Source organism: Vipera berus (assembly GCF_964194415.1).
Source record: "Vipera berus genome assembly, chromosome: 1".
NCBI classification, from domain to species: Eukaryota; Metazoa; Chordata; class Lepidosauria; order Squamata; family Viperidae; genus Vipera; species Vipera berus.
The window spans coordinates 208,337,934-208,358,501 of NC_138202.1; the positions used below are offsets into that span (position 1 = coordinate 208,337,934).

Genomic DNA, 20,568 nt, shown 5'->3' on the forward strand with positions numbered 1-20,568 from the left:
ACATGAACCATCTCACACTTTTACATTTCTTAAGGAATAGTTAAAACAATGAAAAAAAGAAAAGGAGAGCAAGAATAAAGAAACATAAAAAATAACATACTACTTAAAATATATATCCCTCCTAAGCTAATATATATTTCCTAAATTTCTTACTCTTTTTAACCACAATTAAAAATATGTTTAATCTTTAAATATTTCATTTAATATACCTAGTCATCTAGTCCTTTAACTCTTATTCAAAACATTTTTTTCCATTATAATTTTCTTAAATTCAATCACATTTAAGTATCTAAAACATTTCTTTTATCTAAGTCATTTCAACTTTTTTATATTACTTATATCGAAAGAAAACACAAAAGGGAAAAAGCATACTATATTATTTAGGAAATTCATCCTTCTTAGAATGACATATATATTCTGAAACTTTTCTATTTCTTTAACCATATTCAAACAAATGTTTTTTTTAAGTATTCTCTCTGGTAAGTCCCATCATCTATTTTCTTGGTTTCCACTTTAGTCTTTTTCCTTTGCCCAGTATCTTTCTTAATCAATGTATTTTGCTGAATCAAAAAGTTTTTCCATAAGTTCGTAAACGTTGCTGTAGATATAAAAAGTAAATCAGGTGAAGTGTCTTTGTTCGAGGCTTCTGCCTTTCCATGTTAGTTGAAAATCTTTTTCTTTTTTTCCTCTCTGCTTCTCTTATCATTTCCCTTCTCTCCGATGTTCCTCACATCTCTACAGTCCATTTTATCCAATTTATTTTCTTGTCCTCAGATTTATTTTGTAGTCTTAAGGGATAAGTTGTTTTTTCCAATTCTTGTAAATTTTTTCCCACTAGGGTTAAATTCCTTGTTTTGTTAACTTCCATCTTTTAAGTCTCTATTCTCAATTCTATATCCATTTATCTGTTTTATCTGCTCCTTCTCTGTTGTTGTTTTCTGGGAATTTTTTTTGTTGTAGAGTCAACTTAGAAATAGATTGATTTACATTTTCAAAGTTATTTTGGATTTCTTTGTGGTTTAAAGTCATTGTTGTTTGAATTAGTTGCAGTATATTATATATCTCCTCCTGTGAAGTAATTAGGTTTTCTTGATATGTTCTTAGAAAGATTTTCTCATTGGTCATATTCGATAGCCTCACTACAATCATTCGGCATTACCATGTAAATCTGAATGGCTCTGCCATTGTTTAGCTGAACATATAAAATAAATGTTGTATTTCTTTATTTACTCTGTTTTTTCCAAGAAGGTCATCTAGTTTTTATTTAACTGTTATTACAAGGAATATGTTTATTACAGGTGTAACAAATATGTTAATCTTAGCACTCAAAGGATCTAACAATGTCTGCATTGTAAATATATCAGACTGAAAACATTTAAATTCAATTTTAATATTTTCCCCTTACATTTTTGAAGTAAATATATATATAATTTTTAAAAATTATATGTGCAGTATTATTCATGTTTTTTTCATATTTGTTCTAACTCTGCTGAAAGTTAATTTTGATGGAATATAAATGTAATTAATATAAAATTTAAATAAATGTATTTAGTTTTATTCCATCTTGAAAAGTCAATTGACCACTGCTTTGCAATGGCGCACATTACTTGAGTAAGATATAGATTAAATATCTTGAGACAATAAATGTGGTACATGGTTGGAAAGAGTTCAGATTCCCTAGAATATGAAATCTGTTGCTTTATTAGATTAGCTTCTCTAGGTTTCCCTCCAACAGCTCAGTGAGGTGGGTTGGGCTGAAAGAGTGACTAGCTCAAAGTCACCCAGTGAGTTTCTGAAGTTGAAAGTGGAGATGAAGTTGATATCCTTGGCCTCGTTCAGTGGTAGGCAACCGTGGCTCTTTTATGACTCATGGACTTCAACTCCCAGAATTCCTGAGCCAGTTCAGGAATTCTGGGAGTTGAAGTCCACAAGTCATAAAAGAGCCACGGTTGCCTACCCCTGGCCTAGTTCAATACTATAATCTTCTGGCCTATGCAGTCATATACATAAAAATAGTTTTAGAATATTAAAACAACTTACATATCACATGTGGGTTTTTTATAGTTATTTTTTATTTTTATTTTTTTTTATTTTAATTCCATTTATATCCCGCCCTTCTCCGAAGACTCAGGGCGGCTTACAAGCTTAGCAGTAGCCTTCATTCTATGTATATGCCTGCTTATTAGGGCTTTCACACAACCCCCCCAAGCGGCATTATTACAAAGTCATGTTTGTATATTTACCTTTATTAAGATAGCATAATGTCTTTTGTCTGGAAAAAGCAAGATCTGGAAAAAAAAGTTGCACTGAATTTTAACCGTGAACTTGTATCTTACAGAGAAGAGCAAATTCCTGTAGAACTAGTTCAGCGAGGAGATATTGTAAAGGTGGTCCCTGGTGGGAAATTTCCAGTTGATGGAAAAGTGATTGAAGGCAATTCTATGGCCGATGAATCTCTTATAACAGGTAATTCCTTACTTTGAAAGAATAAATAATTTATCTTTCCAAAGAGTTGCTGTTGTGCAAGAAGATTGGTGTGTGTGTGTGTGTGTGTGTGTAGGGGGGAGGGAGAGATGAAATATATTAGGGCTAGGTAGCATCTAGAAAAGTAACATCTAGCTGACCTTGATAGATTAGAAAGCTAAACTAGATAAGCCCAGTTTAGTTGATACTAGAATGGGAGAACCATGTCGGAAGTCAAAAGGTGTCCGACAAGAGTCGGAAATAAGAAAAAGATCTCACTCAGAAGCCAGAAAGGTGAACCACTTTTGTTCTATTCCATTCAAAGAAAATTTATATGGATCCGCTAAGGACTTACCACAGTTTGAAGGCAGTTTTACCTCTGAACCTCAAGTTGGACTTCTATCTGTGTTACCTCGGCCACATATGGTGGCCCAAATCTTATTTGGAAAGAATCCCAGTACTTTTGGTGCCTGGAGGGAACCAAAGTTAGGAAGGGGATCCCTTTAGCCCCAGATGGATACTTTTGGATCTTATTAATAATTGGGGGAAATCACAAAGTGATCTCTATTAGCCAACATTTTTCCACATCCTTTGGTCCTATTTCACTATGTACAAGATATATTCGAAGGCATTCCTTGGAATTCAAATTTATTTTCCTAATAAATCGCAGAAACAATTTAATAAAATCGTTTTGGAGAGAAAACAACTCATGTTATCAGTTTCCCAATAAGGAGTTGTGTTTTGCTGCTTGAGCGGCTTAGTTTTTGAGAATGAGATGCACGGGGAACAAAATAGCAAAGAAAGAGAACAAACAGTTATTGTTGGTTGGCTAGGATTCAGTTTCACCAAAGAGCATTTGCAGTTCATCCGCGCCTTGATCTCCTTACTTTGCAACGAGGCGTGGCTTTCTTCAAAATTCAGGGTAAATCTTAAAGCAGCTCTATTATTATTTTTTTGTAACTGCCACTCTATGTGTGAAATGCTATTAAAACGTGTTGGTGGATTAACTTATCATATTTGTAGGAGAAGCCATGCCAGTTACTAAAAAACCTGGCAGCACGGTTATTGCGGGTTCTCTCAATGCACACGGCTCTGTGCTTGTAAATGCAACTCATGTTGGCTCTGATACCACCCTGGCACAAATTGTGAAACTAGTTGAGGAAGCTCAAATGTCAAAGGTAAAACAAACAAAGTGTTGTGTGTGTGTGGGGGGGGGAAGAGGGCGTTTAAATTCATATGCTGACCTGGGTTTTCAAATTACTAGAAATACTCCAGAACTCTAGTGTACAAAAGTAAAACCCACTCTCCTAAAATATTTCTCAAAGTTCTTTCCCTACCCTTCCCCATCTGAGGTCTTCTGAATCGCAGCTTCTGCCAGCATTTGGAGGGCACCTGATCCAGAGAGACAGTTTTAAATCTAATCCACCAAGTTTGCCTACTTGGTTTATTTTCGTTGCTCAGTTTCACAATACATCCTTAAACTAACTGTTAAATTGCATTGGATGAGATGCCTGCTGACGTGGTTTTCTCCAACCTGATCGTATGGGTTAGTTGGTCCTGCTGGATCAGGGAGCCAGTAGGGAAAGCATCTGTTATCATGGACCAAGAGATGGGAAACCGCAGAAGGCCTTTATTTTCTTACTGCAGAAAGATCATGTACAGTTGCAATTATTGGGCTTAGGACCTTGTCATCACAGAACTATTGGTTTGAAACACCTTCTATAGATTGCTTTAGTCCTTGGAGTCCTGAACGTACTTTGTTAGAAGTAAATCCTCTTGTCTCAGTAACAAGCTAAAAGCATTTCTTCAGGGCTTTCAAGAGACAAATGAACTTTCAGTTAATTCACTAATGGCATTTTAATCAGAGGTGAGAGGCATGGAGAGAAAACTGTATTTCTCTAAATCAGATGTGTTTGTAAAATACTTAATTAGATAAGTTTATGTATTTTTTTTAATATTGTGTACTAATAAGAACTTACTGTTTTCTGATTTGCAGGCACCCATCCAGCAGCTAGCTGACAGATTTAGTGGTTATTTTGTTCCATTTATCATAATAATTTCAACAGCAACCCTGATAACATGGATTGTAGTTGGATTTATACAGTTTGATGTTGTACTGAAATATTTTCCTGTAAGTATTGTTTATTTAATTATAATAATTAATTTAAGTATTGTAATTACTTGGAATGCTTACTTACAATAATTCCAGACAGTTGTTAAAGTGGCTTCAACATGCATTAGTAAGAATTGCAAGTGAACAATAGCAACTCATAATTTTCTAGAGAGACTGGTACTATGGTAGGAGACTATAAAAGATATAAATAAATTGAGAACACCCAAGAAGAATTAGGTAAAAATGAACCAACCACTCAAAGGTTTCTATATGTATCTGCCTGTCCGTCCGTCCATCCATCCCTGTATCTTTTTTTATTTAAAAATATTTTTGTAAATATTGGCACATACTTTTAAGATCCCAGGAAACCCAATTCAGTGATTCCAGATTCAGTATGAACTCCAGGATCCAGATATCTGTCACATTTATCTATTAAATCTGACATTTTCAGAAGGTTTTTATTTTTTTATGCTGGTTTCCAATGCTGTTTCTTTATGTCTCTGGGGATCAGAAAGAGGAGAAAGGCAAATGGTTTTTCTCAAGAACTTAGCTATCCCATTTGAGAATGAAATGCAAAACAATTCACTTGAACGTTTTATTACTTCTACCCATTTGTCATAACATCTCAGTGCCAGGACATGCATTTGTTCTCTTTCTGTCACATTAATATAGTGAGCAAATATTACTATGTGAATTAAACTGATCAATTGCCAAATATCATTGGGCAAAAGCTGAAGTTTTAATTCTACTGTTACTTTATACAGTTACAGAGCCTTGTTTAGTTTGGGTTGTCAAACAGAACAGCAATCATGAAATTAAACAGGATGAGGAAATCTTTGGAACTTTGTCACCTTGCAGTGTTTTAGTTTTTTCATTTGTAATCTTCAAATACCCCAAATGTTGCTTAAAAGAACAACTATTAAGCAGGATAATTAAGGACTGGAGCAAAGTGGAAATGATCAGATCTAACTATTAACAGAAGACAATGTATTCTGAAAAGGCAATTAAATGCAATTGAGAGTCAGAATATTTTTATATGGAAAAGAGTATATTGAACGCAGTTTCAACCAAAAGCGGTAGGTGGACTGAATTTTCACATAGTGATTTCTCTCCAAAAGACCATCATAAAGATGTGTGAGAGCATGTTTGTGCATAATATGGCTAATATAAATGATTACCAATAACTAAAAATCTCTTGCAAATAAATATGTCTTGCTTGCTTTCTAGAATCACAACAAACACAACTCAAAAGCCGAAATTATCATACGGTTTGCTTTCCAGACCTCCATCACAGTGCTGTGCATTGCATGTCCTTGTTCCTTGGGCCTGGCTACTCCAACTGCTGTGATGGTGGGCACTGGAGTTGCTGCTCAGAATGGTATTCTAATCAAAGGTGGGAAACCCCTGGAGATGGCACACAAGGTTAATATTGTCATTGCTAATTTACGACTGTTGTTATTAGTCCTAAACTGGAAGCAATTTATTATAGCCTGTGCCACTGTCTTTTTAAACAAACCAAAAAGCAGGCTTTCTGCGTGTTCCTTTGCATACCTACTGATTAGTAGTCGCTAAAATGGTTTCAGAGGCTTGCTGCCTTAATGTGCAGCTTAACTGGAATGTCCAGAATTCAAGTTTTACATAGGGAGTAATTCCAGTTTTTGGTCTTCAGAGAGAGAAATACGATAGTTATTCTGCTCCTGTCCTTGACATTTGGTTTAGCAGTCAAGGACCAAACTGTGAAACTTGGTCAGACATAAATGCAAAGATTGATTTGCATTTAAGACATTAGCAGATCTGTCAGGTAATATTACTAATGGCCCTAACAAAGTCATATACTTCTTAGAGGAAGGTTAGGACAAACTGTTTCTGTATGTGGCCAAGAAAACCCCGTGGATATGTCCATGAGTCACGTTTGACTTAAAAGAGACTTTACCTAACAAAAACGTGAAAAACTGAGAATTTACTTGATAAATTGCTCAAAACTAAAGGAAGGGTAGTAACTTTAAGATTTTGGGAATAGGACAATTCGCTTTTGTCAAAAAAAAACTTAGATTAATTAGATTGATCGATGAATTAATTATTAGTTAAGATGGCACGTTTGCCATCCATTAAAAAGAGGCACCTTTCCCAAGAAAGAAAAAGGGCACTATCCTGCCAAAGCCTAGGATTACTTTTCTTACCATATGCCCTGCCCTATCAGCAAGCTGGTCCTCTCTGCTACAAGGGAACTATACTCTGGATGTTTCAAATTAGCAAAGCCGTTACTTGTCGATATGACTTCTTCCAGGTGAAGACAGTGATGTTTGATAAAACCGGGACTCTGACTTACGGTGTTCCCAGAGTCATGCGGGTTCTCTTGCTAGGAGACCCAGAAGCTACCCTGCCTCTGAAGAAATTCCTCGCTCTCGTTGGCACTGCCGAAGCCAGCAGCGAGCATCCTCTGGGAATGGCTGTTACTCAGTATTGCAAAGAGGTGCGTTCTTTTCATCGACGTCCAGCCCTGCTTTGGGTGGAAAGTTCTGACTTGGCATGTAACAAGCTCTAAAATGGTTTGATTATGAAATCTTATATAAAACCCAAGTAGCCTTAAATGTCTCAAATGAGGCAAAAGAAGCCACACTGATGTCTCATAGTGATAATTGGTATCCGAAAATTGAACCCTCTCAGTTTAAAGAACAGAGAGTTAGATAGGAAGTAACACCTCCCTTCTCCCCAGTTCTTTTGGAAAAATAGTAGTGCTTTTTCCTAGGATGCATCTCTTCAAAGTCAATACCACTATTTGAGAAAGCTGCCTTCTTATGGCCAGATCATTGTGGGCATCCACTATTTTTTCAGATTTGTTCTTAAGCATCACTCCTGAGCTGAGTGGAGCCAAGAACATGTGCTGCAAAGGGACCCCCTTGGATGTGAACTCCCACCCAATTCCCCTTTAGCTGGCTCAGGGTAATAGCCTGATACAAGAAGGACTTCAGTACTTGAAGGGACAAAGCTGCCAAACCTGATCTAAAATGGAGAGAGGAGATCCCTAGCTCTCTAAAAAAGACAAAACTAGAGTTCCCAGCATCCCTCGCTATTGGCTATCCTGGCTGGGTTACCAAGTATTGCAAGTCAGTAGCCTCATAGGGCCATAATTTGTTAGTACTGTCAAACAGACCTAAGCAAGTTAAGTATCCCCCAAAGCTATAACTACTATTTTTTATTTTATTTTATTTTTGAAAAAGAGAAGAGCTACTTTGCTTTGAGAGAATTTGTGACATTTAAGCCAAGTTCAGAATTTCTGTGAGAAACTCTTTATTTTGAACTGTAGAATATTTTTCAAGCCAGTTTATCGTACTAATTTGATTTAAAATTGAAGTAGTATAGTGAGATACATAATTTCTGTTTAAAGTACACTTCATTTTGTACGTGTTTTTCAAGCTTAAATTTGGGGAAGCTATTATTCTAGAAAATAGCTACATATCATATTCACTTTTTATATTCACATCGTCATCATGAGCCAGGGTGGCGCAGTGGTTAGAATGCACTATTGCAGGCTACGTCTGCTGACTGCCGGCTGCTTGCAGTTTGGCAGTTCGAATCTCACCGGCTCAAGGTTGACTTAGTCTTCCATCCTTCCAAGGTCGATAAAATGAGGACCCAGATTGTTGGGGGCAATATGGTGATTATGTAAACCACTTAGAGTGGGCTGTAAAGCATTGTGAAGCAGTATATACCGGTACGTCTAAGTGCTATTTCTATTTCAGAAAAGCTTTTGCAGTCTGCTTATTGCAGGGGTGTCAAACTCAATTTCACTGAGGGCCGCATCAGCATCAAGGTTGCCCTCAGGGGGCCAGGTGGGCGTGGCCTGGGTGGGCATGGCCTACTGGGTGAGCGTGGCCAGCTCTACATCGTTTGCATCAAAGGTGCCTATGGGGGCCCGGGCAGGAGTGGGACAGATCTGAGGGTCTCTGGCAGAAGGAGGGTCTCTGGGCCAGGGCCAAGGCAATGGGGGCCGTTCCCTCACTGTTTCCAGGATGGCTTCGTGGGCCACATGAAACCACTTTGCGGGCCGCATCCGGCCCCTGGGCCTTGTGTTTGACATGTCTGGCTTATTGGTTTAAATGTTTCTATTTATGCGTGAACATGAAGCATTTTGCCACTTCAAAGTGATGTTTAAAATATGTATTTTGCAGGAACTTGGCACAGAGATCCTTGGATGCTGTAAAAATTTTCAGACAGTTCCTGGATGTGGAATAAGCTGTAATGTTAGCAGCACTGAAACCGTATTGGGCGATGAGCAGGATATGACCAGTCTCAGCCCTCATATTGATGGCTTTAATAAAGGGGTTAAAGATCAGATTCCACTCCCCAAAGTAAAAGGTAAGCAAGGTGTTATTTAGAAATGGAGGCGGTTTGCTTAAGGAATTACCTAAGTTACAGTAGGTCCAACCAGCTCAAGTTGGCTATGTTCCTGGTTAAAGATGTTAAAAATCTTTTCAAATGCTCTACCAGTCAAAGCTGTGCCATCTTTCCTTCCTGGTTTCATCTTTTCTAGAAAGGAAAAATATGGAAGAGATGGGGAAAACAGATCAAGATTAGATATTGTTTCTTAGGCTTTTTTTAAAAAAATGAAGGAAGACCTCATAAAAGCCTCCGAAGGATATTTTTTTAAGGCTTGGATAATAGAGTGCTTTGATCAGTTTAGGAGTTTCAAATTTAGCAAGCAGCAGGCCACTGGCAAAAAGAAGAACAAACGGAACACTGATTTAGATTCAGTAAATCATCTAATTGATAATAGATGCTGTTTAGAAAAGTTTTTTTTAAAAAAAAACCTTAGGGTTTGTTGTATTCATCATAAACCTTCCTAAGGTCTACACAGGAAACAATTTTTCAAAAAGGTTGGAGTAATTTGAAGGACCCAGAAGACAGAAGGAGAACTAAATGGATGAATATTCCTAAATGGAATATCTCCAGCTTCTGTAAATTGAAATGCTGAGCAACATGAGCAATACAACCAAGTCTGAAGAGCTGTTGCAATTTCATGTTCTTACCCCAGGACAAAAAGAACACCACATGGTCTTTTTCGAAGAAAGCAAAATACCATCAAATCGCCCATTTGTTTGTTAGGCAAGGTAGATGCCCAGGAGTGTTCAATGATTATCTTAATTCCAGTGTTCCAAGTGAAAAGAAGCTTGTCTTAGCCTGGTCAGAATTGTCTGGTTACACGTACTCCATTCTGCATTACAGTTCCCTTTTTACTTGCAGCCAAAAGACCTTTCTTCCCTCTGGAATTCAGTTTTTCTTAGTTCCTGGTTCCTCGTAGTGCCTTTTAAAAAGCTATTTGTTTGGTGTGTACTCTTTCCTATTGTTCTGTACCAGCCTGCTACCGGCCCTGCAGAAAAGGCAGGGACAACCCCTTTACAAACGGCAAGAGGCTGGAACTAAGCCTGCCAAATTTATTAACATAAAACAGAGCAAAACAAGACACGAACCATGAAACAGGAGCTATGAAACAGGAACTATTCAAGCGGTTGCCTTCAGCAAACTAGCCCTCCCACGCATTCCCCTTTTATACAGTTCAGGGCGTGGCTTCTCTCTGCCTCTTTCCAAGGTGCCCCATTGCCTTCCTCTGTTTACTCCTGATTGACTGCCTCCTGCCTTGAACAGGGCCAGCTGTGGGTCATCTTCATCCACGCTGTCAGGCTCACACAGCTGGGTCTCCGTTGTGACCAGGTGGGAGGGGCCTGGCTGAGGGCTCTCATCAGCAAGCTCTCCAACCCCCTCAACAAGCTCTTCAACACCCCCCTCCTCCTCCGAGTCGTCTGACCCAACTGCCGAACCCACAGGCTGACCCTGAATCACAACACCTATCTAATTTTAATCATTGCCAAGCAGTAAACGGATCTCACACAAATCTAATTCCACAGCACTGCACTGTCTCAGAACATCTTGAATGTTTTTGAAGAATATTCTGAATTGGCTTAGCCAGACAAGCAAATTGATGTTTTATCATCCTTATCAAGTCATATAGATTGATACCTTTTAAGCAAACAGATTGGAAGGGAAGTTCCTAAGAAACCCTCCCCTGCAGCTTGTAAAAAAAAAAGTCTTTATGTAAATTCTCACAGTTCTGCCTTCTTACATCCGACAGATCCCGCAGTCTCTCAAACGTATTCCGTGTTGATTGGGAATCGGGAGTGGATGAGACGGAATGGCCTGCACATCTCCAGTGACGTTCACGAGGCCATGAGAGATCATGAAATGAAAGGGCAGACAGCAATTCTGATGGCTATAAATGGTAGGCTAACCGATCAGGGTTAAAGGAAGATATTTCCGGACTTCCGAAAAATGTGCAAAGCTATGCTACTGGAATGTTGCTCAGTCCTGTAGCTAAAAAATTCAAATTAAGAAGCTGTTGTATTGTAACATCTTTCCCTGGGCCAGTGCCCTCCGCGTGCATCGAGCATTCGCTTCCCTAATTCCTTCTGTTAACATCACCACTGGGTGTGCTGGATGGAGAACCGCAGGACATCAAGTCCAGCATCTCCGGCAGACACCGGGGTAGGGAAGGTTACAGTATGGAATACCCACATACAGGCAGTCCTCACTAAATGACCATCCATTCAGTGACAGTTTGAAATTACAACAGCACTGCACAAAGGGACTTATGACCTGTATTCAAAGTTATGGCTATTGCAACACCCATTGCAACCCCAGGGTCGCAGTCCATGCACTTCACACTTAACGATGGATTGTCAAGCACCCTGCAGTCATCGCCATTTTCAATCTTCCTTGCCAGCTTCCCCCAGAAAGTCAACCAGGGAAGGTCACAAGGTGCTGTTGCCTGGCTGGTTCCTTGGGAGCAGTTGAAAAAAGTCCGGCCTGAAGATCTTTTTGAGCTGGCCTGTTTAAGACTGAAAGAGCTGCTTGGCAGAGGGACTCCGCCCTGCCTGGGGCCGAAATCAATCTGTCAAGCCAATTTTTTTTTTGCTCTCAAAGAGGCTGGCTGAAAGAATCCTTCTACACACGGAGTGGGGAAAACACCCGTGCTGGGCCGGCTGGCTAAACAAAGCTTGAATCCCAAAGATCCAAGCCCCCTTCAATCTACCCAGAGAAGGAATTTCCTTCACGTAGTGTAAGAGCTGCCAGCCTCTCTTTGGCAGGCAGCTCTTTCAGTCTCTCTTGTCGAACGGAACTCTTTCCCTGTCTATGGAGATTCTCGATCGTCCAGGTTGTGATTATCCCAAAGACACTTGTCCAAAAGGCAACTAGACTTACTTGGTTGTTTTTTTTTTGTCCTTTGAAAATGTTTTGCTTCTCATCCAAGAAGCTTCTTTAGTTACAACTGAAGAAGCTTTTTCGATGATAATCAAAATACCTTCAAAAGAGAGTAGAAAAAAAAACAAGTAAGTCCAGTTGCCTTGTTTGAAAAAGCACCTTCCCTTGGATCTTTCCAAGCCCTGTTCAGCCTGCCTGCAGAAATACAGTAGTTTTCTTCTGCACAAAGAATGAAAGGGCTGCCTGGAAACGTTGTCTCTCAGAGCCTTTGTTGTTTTCTCCTCCAGAATCCACCTCTTTCATTAGCATCCTTCTCCTCTCCAGAGGAGAAAACGCCACATACTCTGAGCCTCAGTGTTCTGAAGGCCTGAGTCTTGGAGCCTTTCAGAATACCAGCTTGGCTAGCATCTTCCTCTCCAAAGGACAAAATGCTAACAATTGACATCCTTCTCATGATGGTTCAGAAGCTCCTTATCCAAATTGCACAATTTGGAGGTGTCTTCCAAAGCATTGCGATAATGGGGCCCATGTGCCGGATGGAGCAGGGCAACAGAAACATAAGTAGACCCTGGTGTAGTGGGGAAGGAGAGAGGTCCCTGCACTGGTGGACCTAGCCAGCTGACACTGCCCAGCCATGGCAGGTTTCCATATCCTGATGGGTATTGGATCTTCCTGGGCCTCCCCATCCCGAGATGCCCTGTGTAGTTGCCACCGACCTATGTGGTCACTTAGCAACTGCAACAGGGAGAGCTTAGATTGCAGTTGTTGAGCAAAGCCATGTGGGCACCTCGCTTAATAATCCTAAAAAAACGTACAACTGAAATTCCAGGCTTGATTATGATTTCAAGTCAAGGACTATTTCGAGCTTCCCAGAGAAGGTCTCATAAATGTAAATAAAGATATGGGTTTTTTGTAGGTGCACTTTGTGGCATGATGGCAATAGCAGACACAGTCAAGCCAGAGGCAGCCTTAGCAATGCACATATTGCAGAATATGGGAGTGGATGTGGTGCTTATTACAGGAGACAATAGGAAAACAGCCAAAGCAATTGCAACTCAGGTATGGTTTCTTGTCAAAAAGGTATGCAAGAGAATTATTAAGCTTTGTTTGGCTCATTGAATGGGTGCTGAATTTGAAGGTAACCATGACTTTCATATTTCTTGGAGGTTCTTGCAGCATATAAAACTGATCTGCATTCTACAAAATTGATACAGTGTGACATCAAAATTGGATTCTACCGATTAACAGGCTGAAACAAGTAGCTCTTGCCTCAGTAGACTAAAATTGGGAGGGTATACAATGCAATCATTAAAAATACACGATAATTCAGGTTCTGTGAGACAGGGTAGAAACTGACTTGGGGGTCTCATGAAAGTTTGTTACTACACGAGGATTTAAATCCAACTATCCTTATACTAGCCTATCAATCAGTTCTAGACAGCACTGCAATACCATGTTTGTCAGGATTCTATTTCAAAAAAGTTGGGAGGGCCCAGATTAATAATTCCTTAGTCCAAATAGTATGTTCTATCGGTTATCTTCCAAGCAACCAGACAGAGAAGGCTAAGAGCTAAGTTTAAGTTTTGTGTGGATGGTAGCCCTGGTATGGGTCATTTCCTCCATACTTACGAGTTACCAGATTTTTAGAGAGAACAGAACAATCCAATACTATACGGCAGACATGTCAAACACAAGGCCCGGGGCCCAAATCCGGCCCACAAAGTGGTTTCATGTGGCCCGCGAAGCCATCCTGGAAACAGTGAGGGAACGGTCCCCACTGCCTTGGCCATGGCCCAGAGACCCTCCTTCTGCCAGAGACCCTCAGATCTGTCCCACTCCTGCCCAGGCCCTCATAGGCACCTTTGATGCGAACGATGTAGAGCTGGCCACGCCCACCCAGTAGGCCACACGCACTCTAGCCATGCCCACCCAGTAGGCCACGCCCACCCTGGCCATACCCACCCGGCCCCCTGAGGGCAACCGCAATGCTGATGCGGCCCTCAATGAAATTGAGTTTGACACCCCTGCTATACGGTATCTAAATCTGAGTACTGAATTAAAACCCTTGTTTTAAGATGCGTATGGTTCTTTGTGGAACTTTCTGTCCATGTGATAATATTTTTATAGCAAAGTTTAAAAATCGCCTCTTACAGATTTGTATTTTTTGTAGTGCTTGTTACTTCTGCCTTTCCTCACCCACCCAAAGCCTTTAAGAAACTAATATTAATGCCTTTCCTCTCTGAAAAAGGTTGAATATTTGGAAGCGGTCATATGAATATTTATGCCAGCAGTGAGTTTAGGGATGGTATGTCAGCACTTCCTTTCACATTCCTCTGGCTATTTTTGAAAAGAGATGCCAGACCAGATGATTTAAAAGAACTCTAAAGGTAAAGGTAAATGTTCCCCTGCACGTGCGTGCTAGTCGTTTCCGACTCTAGGGGCCGGTGCTCATCTCCGTTTCAAAGCCAAAGAGCCAGTGCTTGTCCAAGGACGTCTCCATGGTCATGTGGCCGGCATGACTAGACGCCAAAGGGGCACAAAACGTTGTTACCTTCCCACCGTAGTGGTCCCTATTTTTCTACTTGCATTTTTACGTGCTTTCGAACTGGTAGGTTGGCAGAAGCTGGGACAAGTAACAGGCGCTCACTCTGCTATGCGGCACTCGGGATTCGACCCACCAAACTGCCGACCTTCTGATCGACAAGCTCAGCGTCCTAACCCACTGAGCCACCGCGTCCCTAAAAGAGCTCTAAACCTGTTTTAATGTATTTTTCTTCCAAGAGATTTTCTTTTTTTTTATAAGACATAGATTCCAACAAGAGGTTGTTTTCCTGTATCTAGGTTGGGATCAGAAAAGTATTTGCTGAGGTTCTCCCATCTCACAAAGTAGCCAAGGTTCAGGAGCTCCAAACCTCTGGAAGAAAAGTTGCCATGGTTGGAGATGGGGTCAATGACTCACCAGCGCTGGCCCAGGCTGATGTTGGCATTGCTATCGGAACAGGCACAGATGTCGCCATTGAAGCCGCAGATGTTGTGCTGATTCATGTGAGCTTACAAAATGAAAAGTGATGGGGAGGTAGGGGAGATTCCTAGGACTTTCTGAGAAATTGGAACAAAAAAAAATCCCCTCTTTTTTTTGGTACAGAATAATTTGCTTGATGTGGTTGCAAGTATCCATCTATCCAGGAAGACAATGAAGAGAATCCGAATAAACCTAATCCTGGCCTTAATATACAACCTCATTGGCATACCCATAGCAGCAGGTAAATTATTTGTACTGGGGTTCTCAAGCAGAAGGGCTGATGGAAGGTAAATAAGAAATTTGTTACTAGTTTAAGTGGGATTGTTTTTCCTTTTATTAAGAGTTGCCTTATAATGTTATGTCCCATCCTTAATTATTTGAAAGCAAAAGAAGGAGACAGAAAAATGTAAGAGAAGGAAACTCACATCTCAAGACCCTACTGGTTTTGTTGAGTGCTTAAGAAGGAGAATGGACTGTGGTGAAAAAGCTTTTGGCTTAATTAATAATATACTCTTCAGCAGCCTTCTTATGGCACTGTCTAGTGTTTGATTTTGAGCGGCTCAAAGTTGACTCAGCCTTCCATCCTTCCGAGGTCGGTAAAATGAGGATCCAGATTGTTGGGGGCAATATGCTGACTCTGTAAACCACATCGAGAGGGCTGTAAAGCACAAGTTTAAGTGCTATTGCTAATGCTAAGCAATTGGATTTTAATGTCAAAAATATTCTACTTTACATAACTTTGGCTTGTCTTGTTTGAGAATGCCGACTAGGGCTTTACGAAAGTGGAAGTCCAATGCCTCTGGAAGACAATAAATTGGCTGATGCAAAGTCCCTCTGATAATTGCATGTCAACTGTGAGCTCCAGTTGTACTGACCTGATGTTATTCTGAGCATGAAAAATAGAAAGCAAACAATAAATTTGTGGGAGAAGAAATAGACAAACACCAAACTTAATTCCATTTTGCAGCAGAATCCTCAGCTTTGAGCAGGCAGGTGATACGAAAATGATCTAAGACTAAATTCTGCATTCTTAGAGATGCCTACATATAACTTTGTTTAAGCAACATTCTAAATCGTGTCTAATTTTTTGTGTCAGGAGCATTTATGCCTCTAGGACTTGTGCTACAGCCATGGATGGGGTCAGCTGCAATGGCTGCATCTTCAGTGTCCGTATTACTCTCTTCCCTGCAGCTAAAGTGGTAAGTTGAGATGTGTTTGAATAGTAGTAGCTCGGGTTGGTCGTTGGGCTTGGCGATTTGGCTGCAAACATTTCATCTCCATTTGGGGGGACATCTTCAGTGTACTTTGAATTGTCTGTCAGAGCACTGGCCTTTAAATACCTTTTTGTGTGATGTGGTAAGTCATCTCCCAGTCCTGAATGAATGAGCAATGCCCAGTCACCAAATAAAATTGGGGTATTCTTTTCTAAAAACTGTTAAGCCTAGGCTATTAATAATAATCAAGGCAGATGATGTCTTTCTTCTACCTCTGCCTAGCATCATGCTGGAACTTTCTAAATAAGTTTGCTTGAAGAGGACTGACAACTTCTAAACATGGGCCATAGTTGTAGTGGGCTAGTCTGGTTCTAAGAATCAAAATACTGAGCAAATGCCTTCAACTGCAGGTAGTTTTTAACTTATAACTACAAATGGAACCAGAGTTTTGATCATGTCATGGTGATCATAAGTCGAGGAATCCACTTGACCGGATTAAATTTTGCAACTGTTTTTATAGCAACTGTTTTTATAGCAATCCTGCAGGCGTATGTCTATATCAGTTCTCTTGGATGGGTACTTGCCACAAACTAAATCCCAGAAACTGATAAAAAAACAAACGTGTGGTCACAGGACTATGGGACATTGCAATCAGTTTTAAATTTGAGCCACTTGCCAAGTGCCTGAAATGTGCTCATGTGACCATGGGGTGGGAGTGGGGGCAACATTTTATGATAAAGAAGTGCTTTGTGAACTGCAGTGCACCCTTCCAAGGCCATCTTAACTCCAAGTGGTCATTAAACGACTGGTCGTTAAGTTGAGAACCAACTTTAGCACTGTTGACATGTTGGTGCAAGACATGATGATATTGGTGATAATGCAGATTGTGGCTACTCCACCCGCTTTGCTTGATGTTTTTCACAAATTAGGCACTCAGCAATCCAAAATCAAGCCATGGATTAATTAACAAATCAAGAGCTCTTCTGGCTAGAGAAACCTGGTCCTTATATTTTCTTCAATTCAACAGTCCCATTTCTAAATAGACTTGTGATTTACAGATTATAGGTAGTCCTTGACATACACAACTACAACTGAGCCCCAAATTTCTGTTGTTAAGTGAGACATTTGTTAAGTGAGTTTTGACCCCTTTTACGACCTTTCTTGCCACACCTTGTTAAGTGAATCCCTGCAGTTTTTAGTAACATGGTGGTTAAGCGAATCTGCCTTCCCCATTTATTTATTTATTTGTTTATTTGTTTGTTTATTTATTTATTTATTTATTTAATCCCATTTATATCCCGCCCTTCTCCGAAGACTCAGGGCGGCTTACAATCTAAGCACAAATTAAATGTGCTTAGCAATAGCCTTCATTCTATGTATATGCCTGCTTATTAGGGCTTTCGCCCCCCCCCCAAGAGGCATTATTACAAAGTCAGCTTATTGCCCCCAACAATCTGGGTCCTTATTTTACCTACCTCGGAAGGATGGAAGGCTGAGTCAACCTTGAGCCTGGTGGGATGTGAACCTGCACTAATTGCAGGCAGCTGGTGTTACTTCAAGGTTCAAGGTCTTGGTGATGGTTTTTAAGTCCTTACATGGCATGGCCAGGCAGGGTCAGGGGCCTCCAGCACAAGTCCAACAAGAGGCCCCTGGTTAAGTTCCTAGCTAAGTTCTTTGTCGGGTTAGGGAGGGGGGCGGGAAAAGACTATGGTTGTTCGGCGAAGGGGGGCCTTCCAACTACCATAGCGCAGGCCAGGCCTACGACCGTTCACGAAGATGAAGAACGAGGACCAGTCGCCGACAAAGCCCAATGGCGAGCTGACGAACAGCCAATTCCCAGGATGGTGGGGAACGGCAGAAGGTGCACAAGCAGAGGGCCATATCGTCACCGGGAGAGTCATCTCCGCTCTGTACAAGCGGTGAGACGCTCCGACCCTCTGTACTTCCCCCGAGGACCCGGGAGCGAAGGTGTGCAGCCTCCTATGCTCAGGCTGGTCTACCTAAATGCCAGGTCCGTAGCTAAAATGGCTCACCTTGTTCGTGACCTAGTGGAGAGTGAGCACGCGGACCTGGCTTGCATCACGGAAACCTGGCTGGGCCCAGAGGGTGGTGTCCCTCTGGTTGACCTCTGCCCGCCAGGTTTCCAGGTGCTGCACCAGCCTCGGGCCCATGGGAGGGGCGGAGGAGTGGCAGTAATCATCAGGGAGACCCTTAGCCCGCGAGAGACCACCGTCCCTCAGATAGCCGGGTGTGAGTCTCTCCTTCTGAGATACGGCCCAGGGGCGCAGTTGGGCCTGCTGCTGGCGTACCTACCACCTAATCGTGCAGCGGCAGCCCTGCCCAAGCTACTCGATGTCCTCTCAGGGTTGGTGGTTGAATTCCCAAAACTCATGGTCTTGGGCGACTTTAACCTACCATCCCTGGGAGGATCGTCCGAACTAGCTCGGGAGTTCATGGCTTCCATGGCGGCCATGGACCTGTCACAAATAATTTCTGGACCGACTCATGAGGGAGGCCATACCCCCGACTTGGTCTTCTTGTCTGGACGGTGGCGTGATGATATCGGTGGGGGCGCCACGACCGTTACGCCCCTGTCATGGACCGATCATCACCTCCTACGGCTAGACTTCCCCTTTGCCACCCCCCGCCGTGGGTGCACGGTGCCAACCAGATGGTACCGCCCTAGGCGCCTAATGGACCCTGATAGGTTCCAGGCAGCGCTTGGGAACCCACATGCACTCCCTGCTCACAGCTCGGCGGACGCCTTAGTGGAAGCCTGGGAAAGGACAGCCACGGAGGCTCTGGACCGAGTTGTACCCCTGCGGCCCCTGACCCGGCGCAGATCCCAGCGAGCCCCATGGTTCACCGCGGAGCTCCGGGAGATGAAGCGTCGGAGACGGGGCCTAGAGAGCCGTTGGAGAACCAGTCGATCCGAATCCGACCGATTGCGACTAAGAATCCTCATCAGGTCTTATCTCGCAGCGATAAGGGTGGCGAAATCCAACTACTTCTCCACCCTCATCGCGTCCGCAGATAATCGCCCGGCTGCCTTGTTCAGAGTGACTCGCTCCCTACTGAACCAAGAGGTGAGAGAGGAACCCTTACAGGGTCGAGCCGAGGAATTCGGTCAATATCTGTTGGATAAAATCGCTCGGATTCGAACCGGCCTGGACTCCAACTGGGCAGAGTTGGAGGAACAGGACATGGACAGTCTTGTCGACGTCATCTGGGAGGAATTTGATCCTGTGACTCCGAAGGAAGTGGACAGGATTATGAGGAGGTTGAGCTCCTCCACATGCTTACTGGACCCGTGCCCTTCCTGGCTGGCTTATGCAGCTCGAGAGGGGACACGAGGCTGGTTTCTGGCGGTCATCTCTGCTTCTCTGAGTGAGGGTCACTTCCCCACCGCCTTGAAGGAGGCGGTGGTGAGACCTCTCCTCAAGAAGCCCACCCTGGACCCAACCTCATTGAATAACTTTCGTCCAGTCTCCAACCTTCGCTTCCTTGCGAAGGTTGTTGAGAGCGTGGTGGCGCATCAGCTTCCTCAGGTCCTGGATGAAGCGGTTTATCTAGACCCGTGCCAATCGGGCTTCAGGCCGGGCTACAGCACGGAGACGGCATTGGTCGCTCTGATGAATGATCTCTGGAGAGCCCAGGACAGGGGCCATTCCTCTGTCCTAGTCTTATTAGACCTTTCGGCGGCTTTCGATACCATCGACCATGGTATCTTGCTGCGGCGCCTCAGGGGACTGGGAGTGGGAGGCACGGTTCTGCGGTGGTTCTCCTCCTTTCTCCAGGGTCGCTCGCAGTCGGTGCTGGCAGGGGGACAGAGGTCGACCCCGAGGCCTCTCGTTTGCGGAGTCCCTCAGGGGTCGGTCCTCTCGCCTCTCCTGTTCAACATCTACATGAAACCGCTGGGTGAGATCATTCGTGGTTTTGGAGTAGGGTACCATCAGTATGCTGATGACACCCAGCTTTTCATCTCAACTCCAAACAGTATCAGTGATGCCCTCGACGTGATGTCCCGCTGCCTGAAAGCGGTCCGGGAATGGATGGGGAGGAACAGGCTTCAACTCAACCCGGACAAGACTGAATGGCTGTACGTACCGGCAAGCCAGGATACTCAGATCATTCCATCCCTTAACATCGGGGATGAGTTATTACCCCCTGTTGATAGGGCCCGCAACCTGGGTGTCCTCCTAGACTCGCAGCTATCCCTGGAAGATCACATAGGAGCTGTGACCAAGGGGGCCTTCTCCCGGGTTCGACTAGTGCGCCAACTACGACCTTATCTGGACCTGGATGCCTTACGTACAGTCACCCATGCACTTGTGACCTCTCGCCTAGACTACTGTAACGCTCTCTACATGGGGCTGCCCTTGAAAGCCACTCGGAAGCTTCAACTGGTGCAAAGTGCAGCTGCACGGACACTTTTGGGGGCCTCCCGATACTCCCATATCACACCTCTCCTCCGTGAGCTGCACTGGCTTCCGGTTGCC

At 42.8% G+C, this 20,568-nt stretch overlaps 1 protein-coding gene across 1 annotated transcript in view; it reads left to right on the plus strand.

Annotated features, from left to right (window-relative positions):
• Positions 1 to 20,568, plus strand: part of ATP7B (ATPase copper transporting beta) — a gene marked incomplete at its 5' end in the record, with an annotated part of 38,604 nt that overhangs the window by 15,840 nt on the left and 2,196 nt on the right. The window contains 11 exons of the mRNA XM_081344216.1: positions 2,339 to 2,466; positions 3,487 to 3,641; positions 4,460 to 4,594; positions 5,804 to 5,998; positions 6,864 to 7,049; positions 8,749 to 8,935; positions 10,707 to 10,853; positions 12,750 to 12,892; positions 14,675 to 14,878; positions 14,979 to 15,096; positions 15,952 to 16,054. Coding sequence (XP_081200342.1) covers positions 2,339 to 2,466; positions 3,487 to 3,641; positions 4,460 to 4,594; positions 5,804 to 5,998; positions 6,864 to 7,049; positions 8,749 to 8,935; positions 10,707 to 10,853; positions 12,750 to 12,892; positions 14,675 to 14,878; positions 14,979 to 15,096; positions 15,952 to 16,054 — 1,701 coding nt within the window. The remainder of the gene's footprint in view (positions 1 to 2,338; positions 2,467 to 3,486; positions 3,642 to 4,459; positions 4,595 to 5,803; positions 5,999 to 6,863; positions 7,050 to 8,748; positions 8,936 to 10,706; positions 10,854 to 12,749; positions 12,893 to 14,674; positions 14,879 to 14,978; positions 15,097 to 15,951; positions 16,055 to 20,568) is intronic.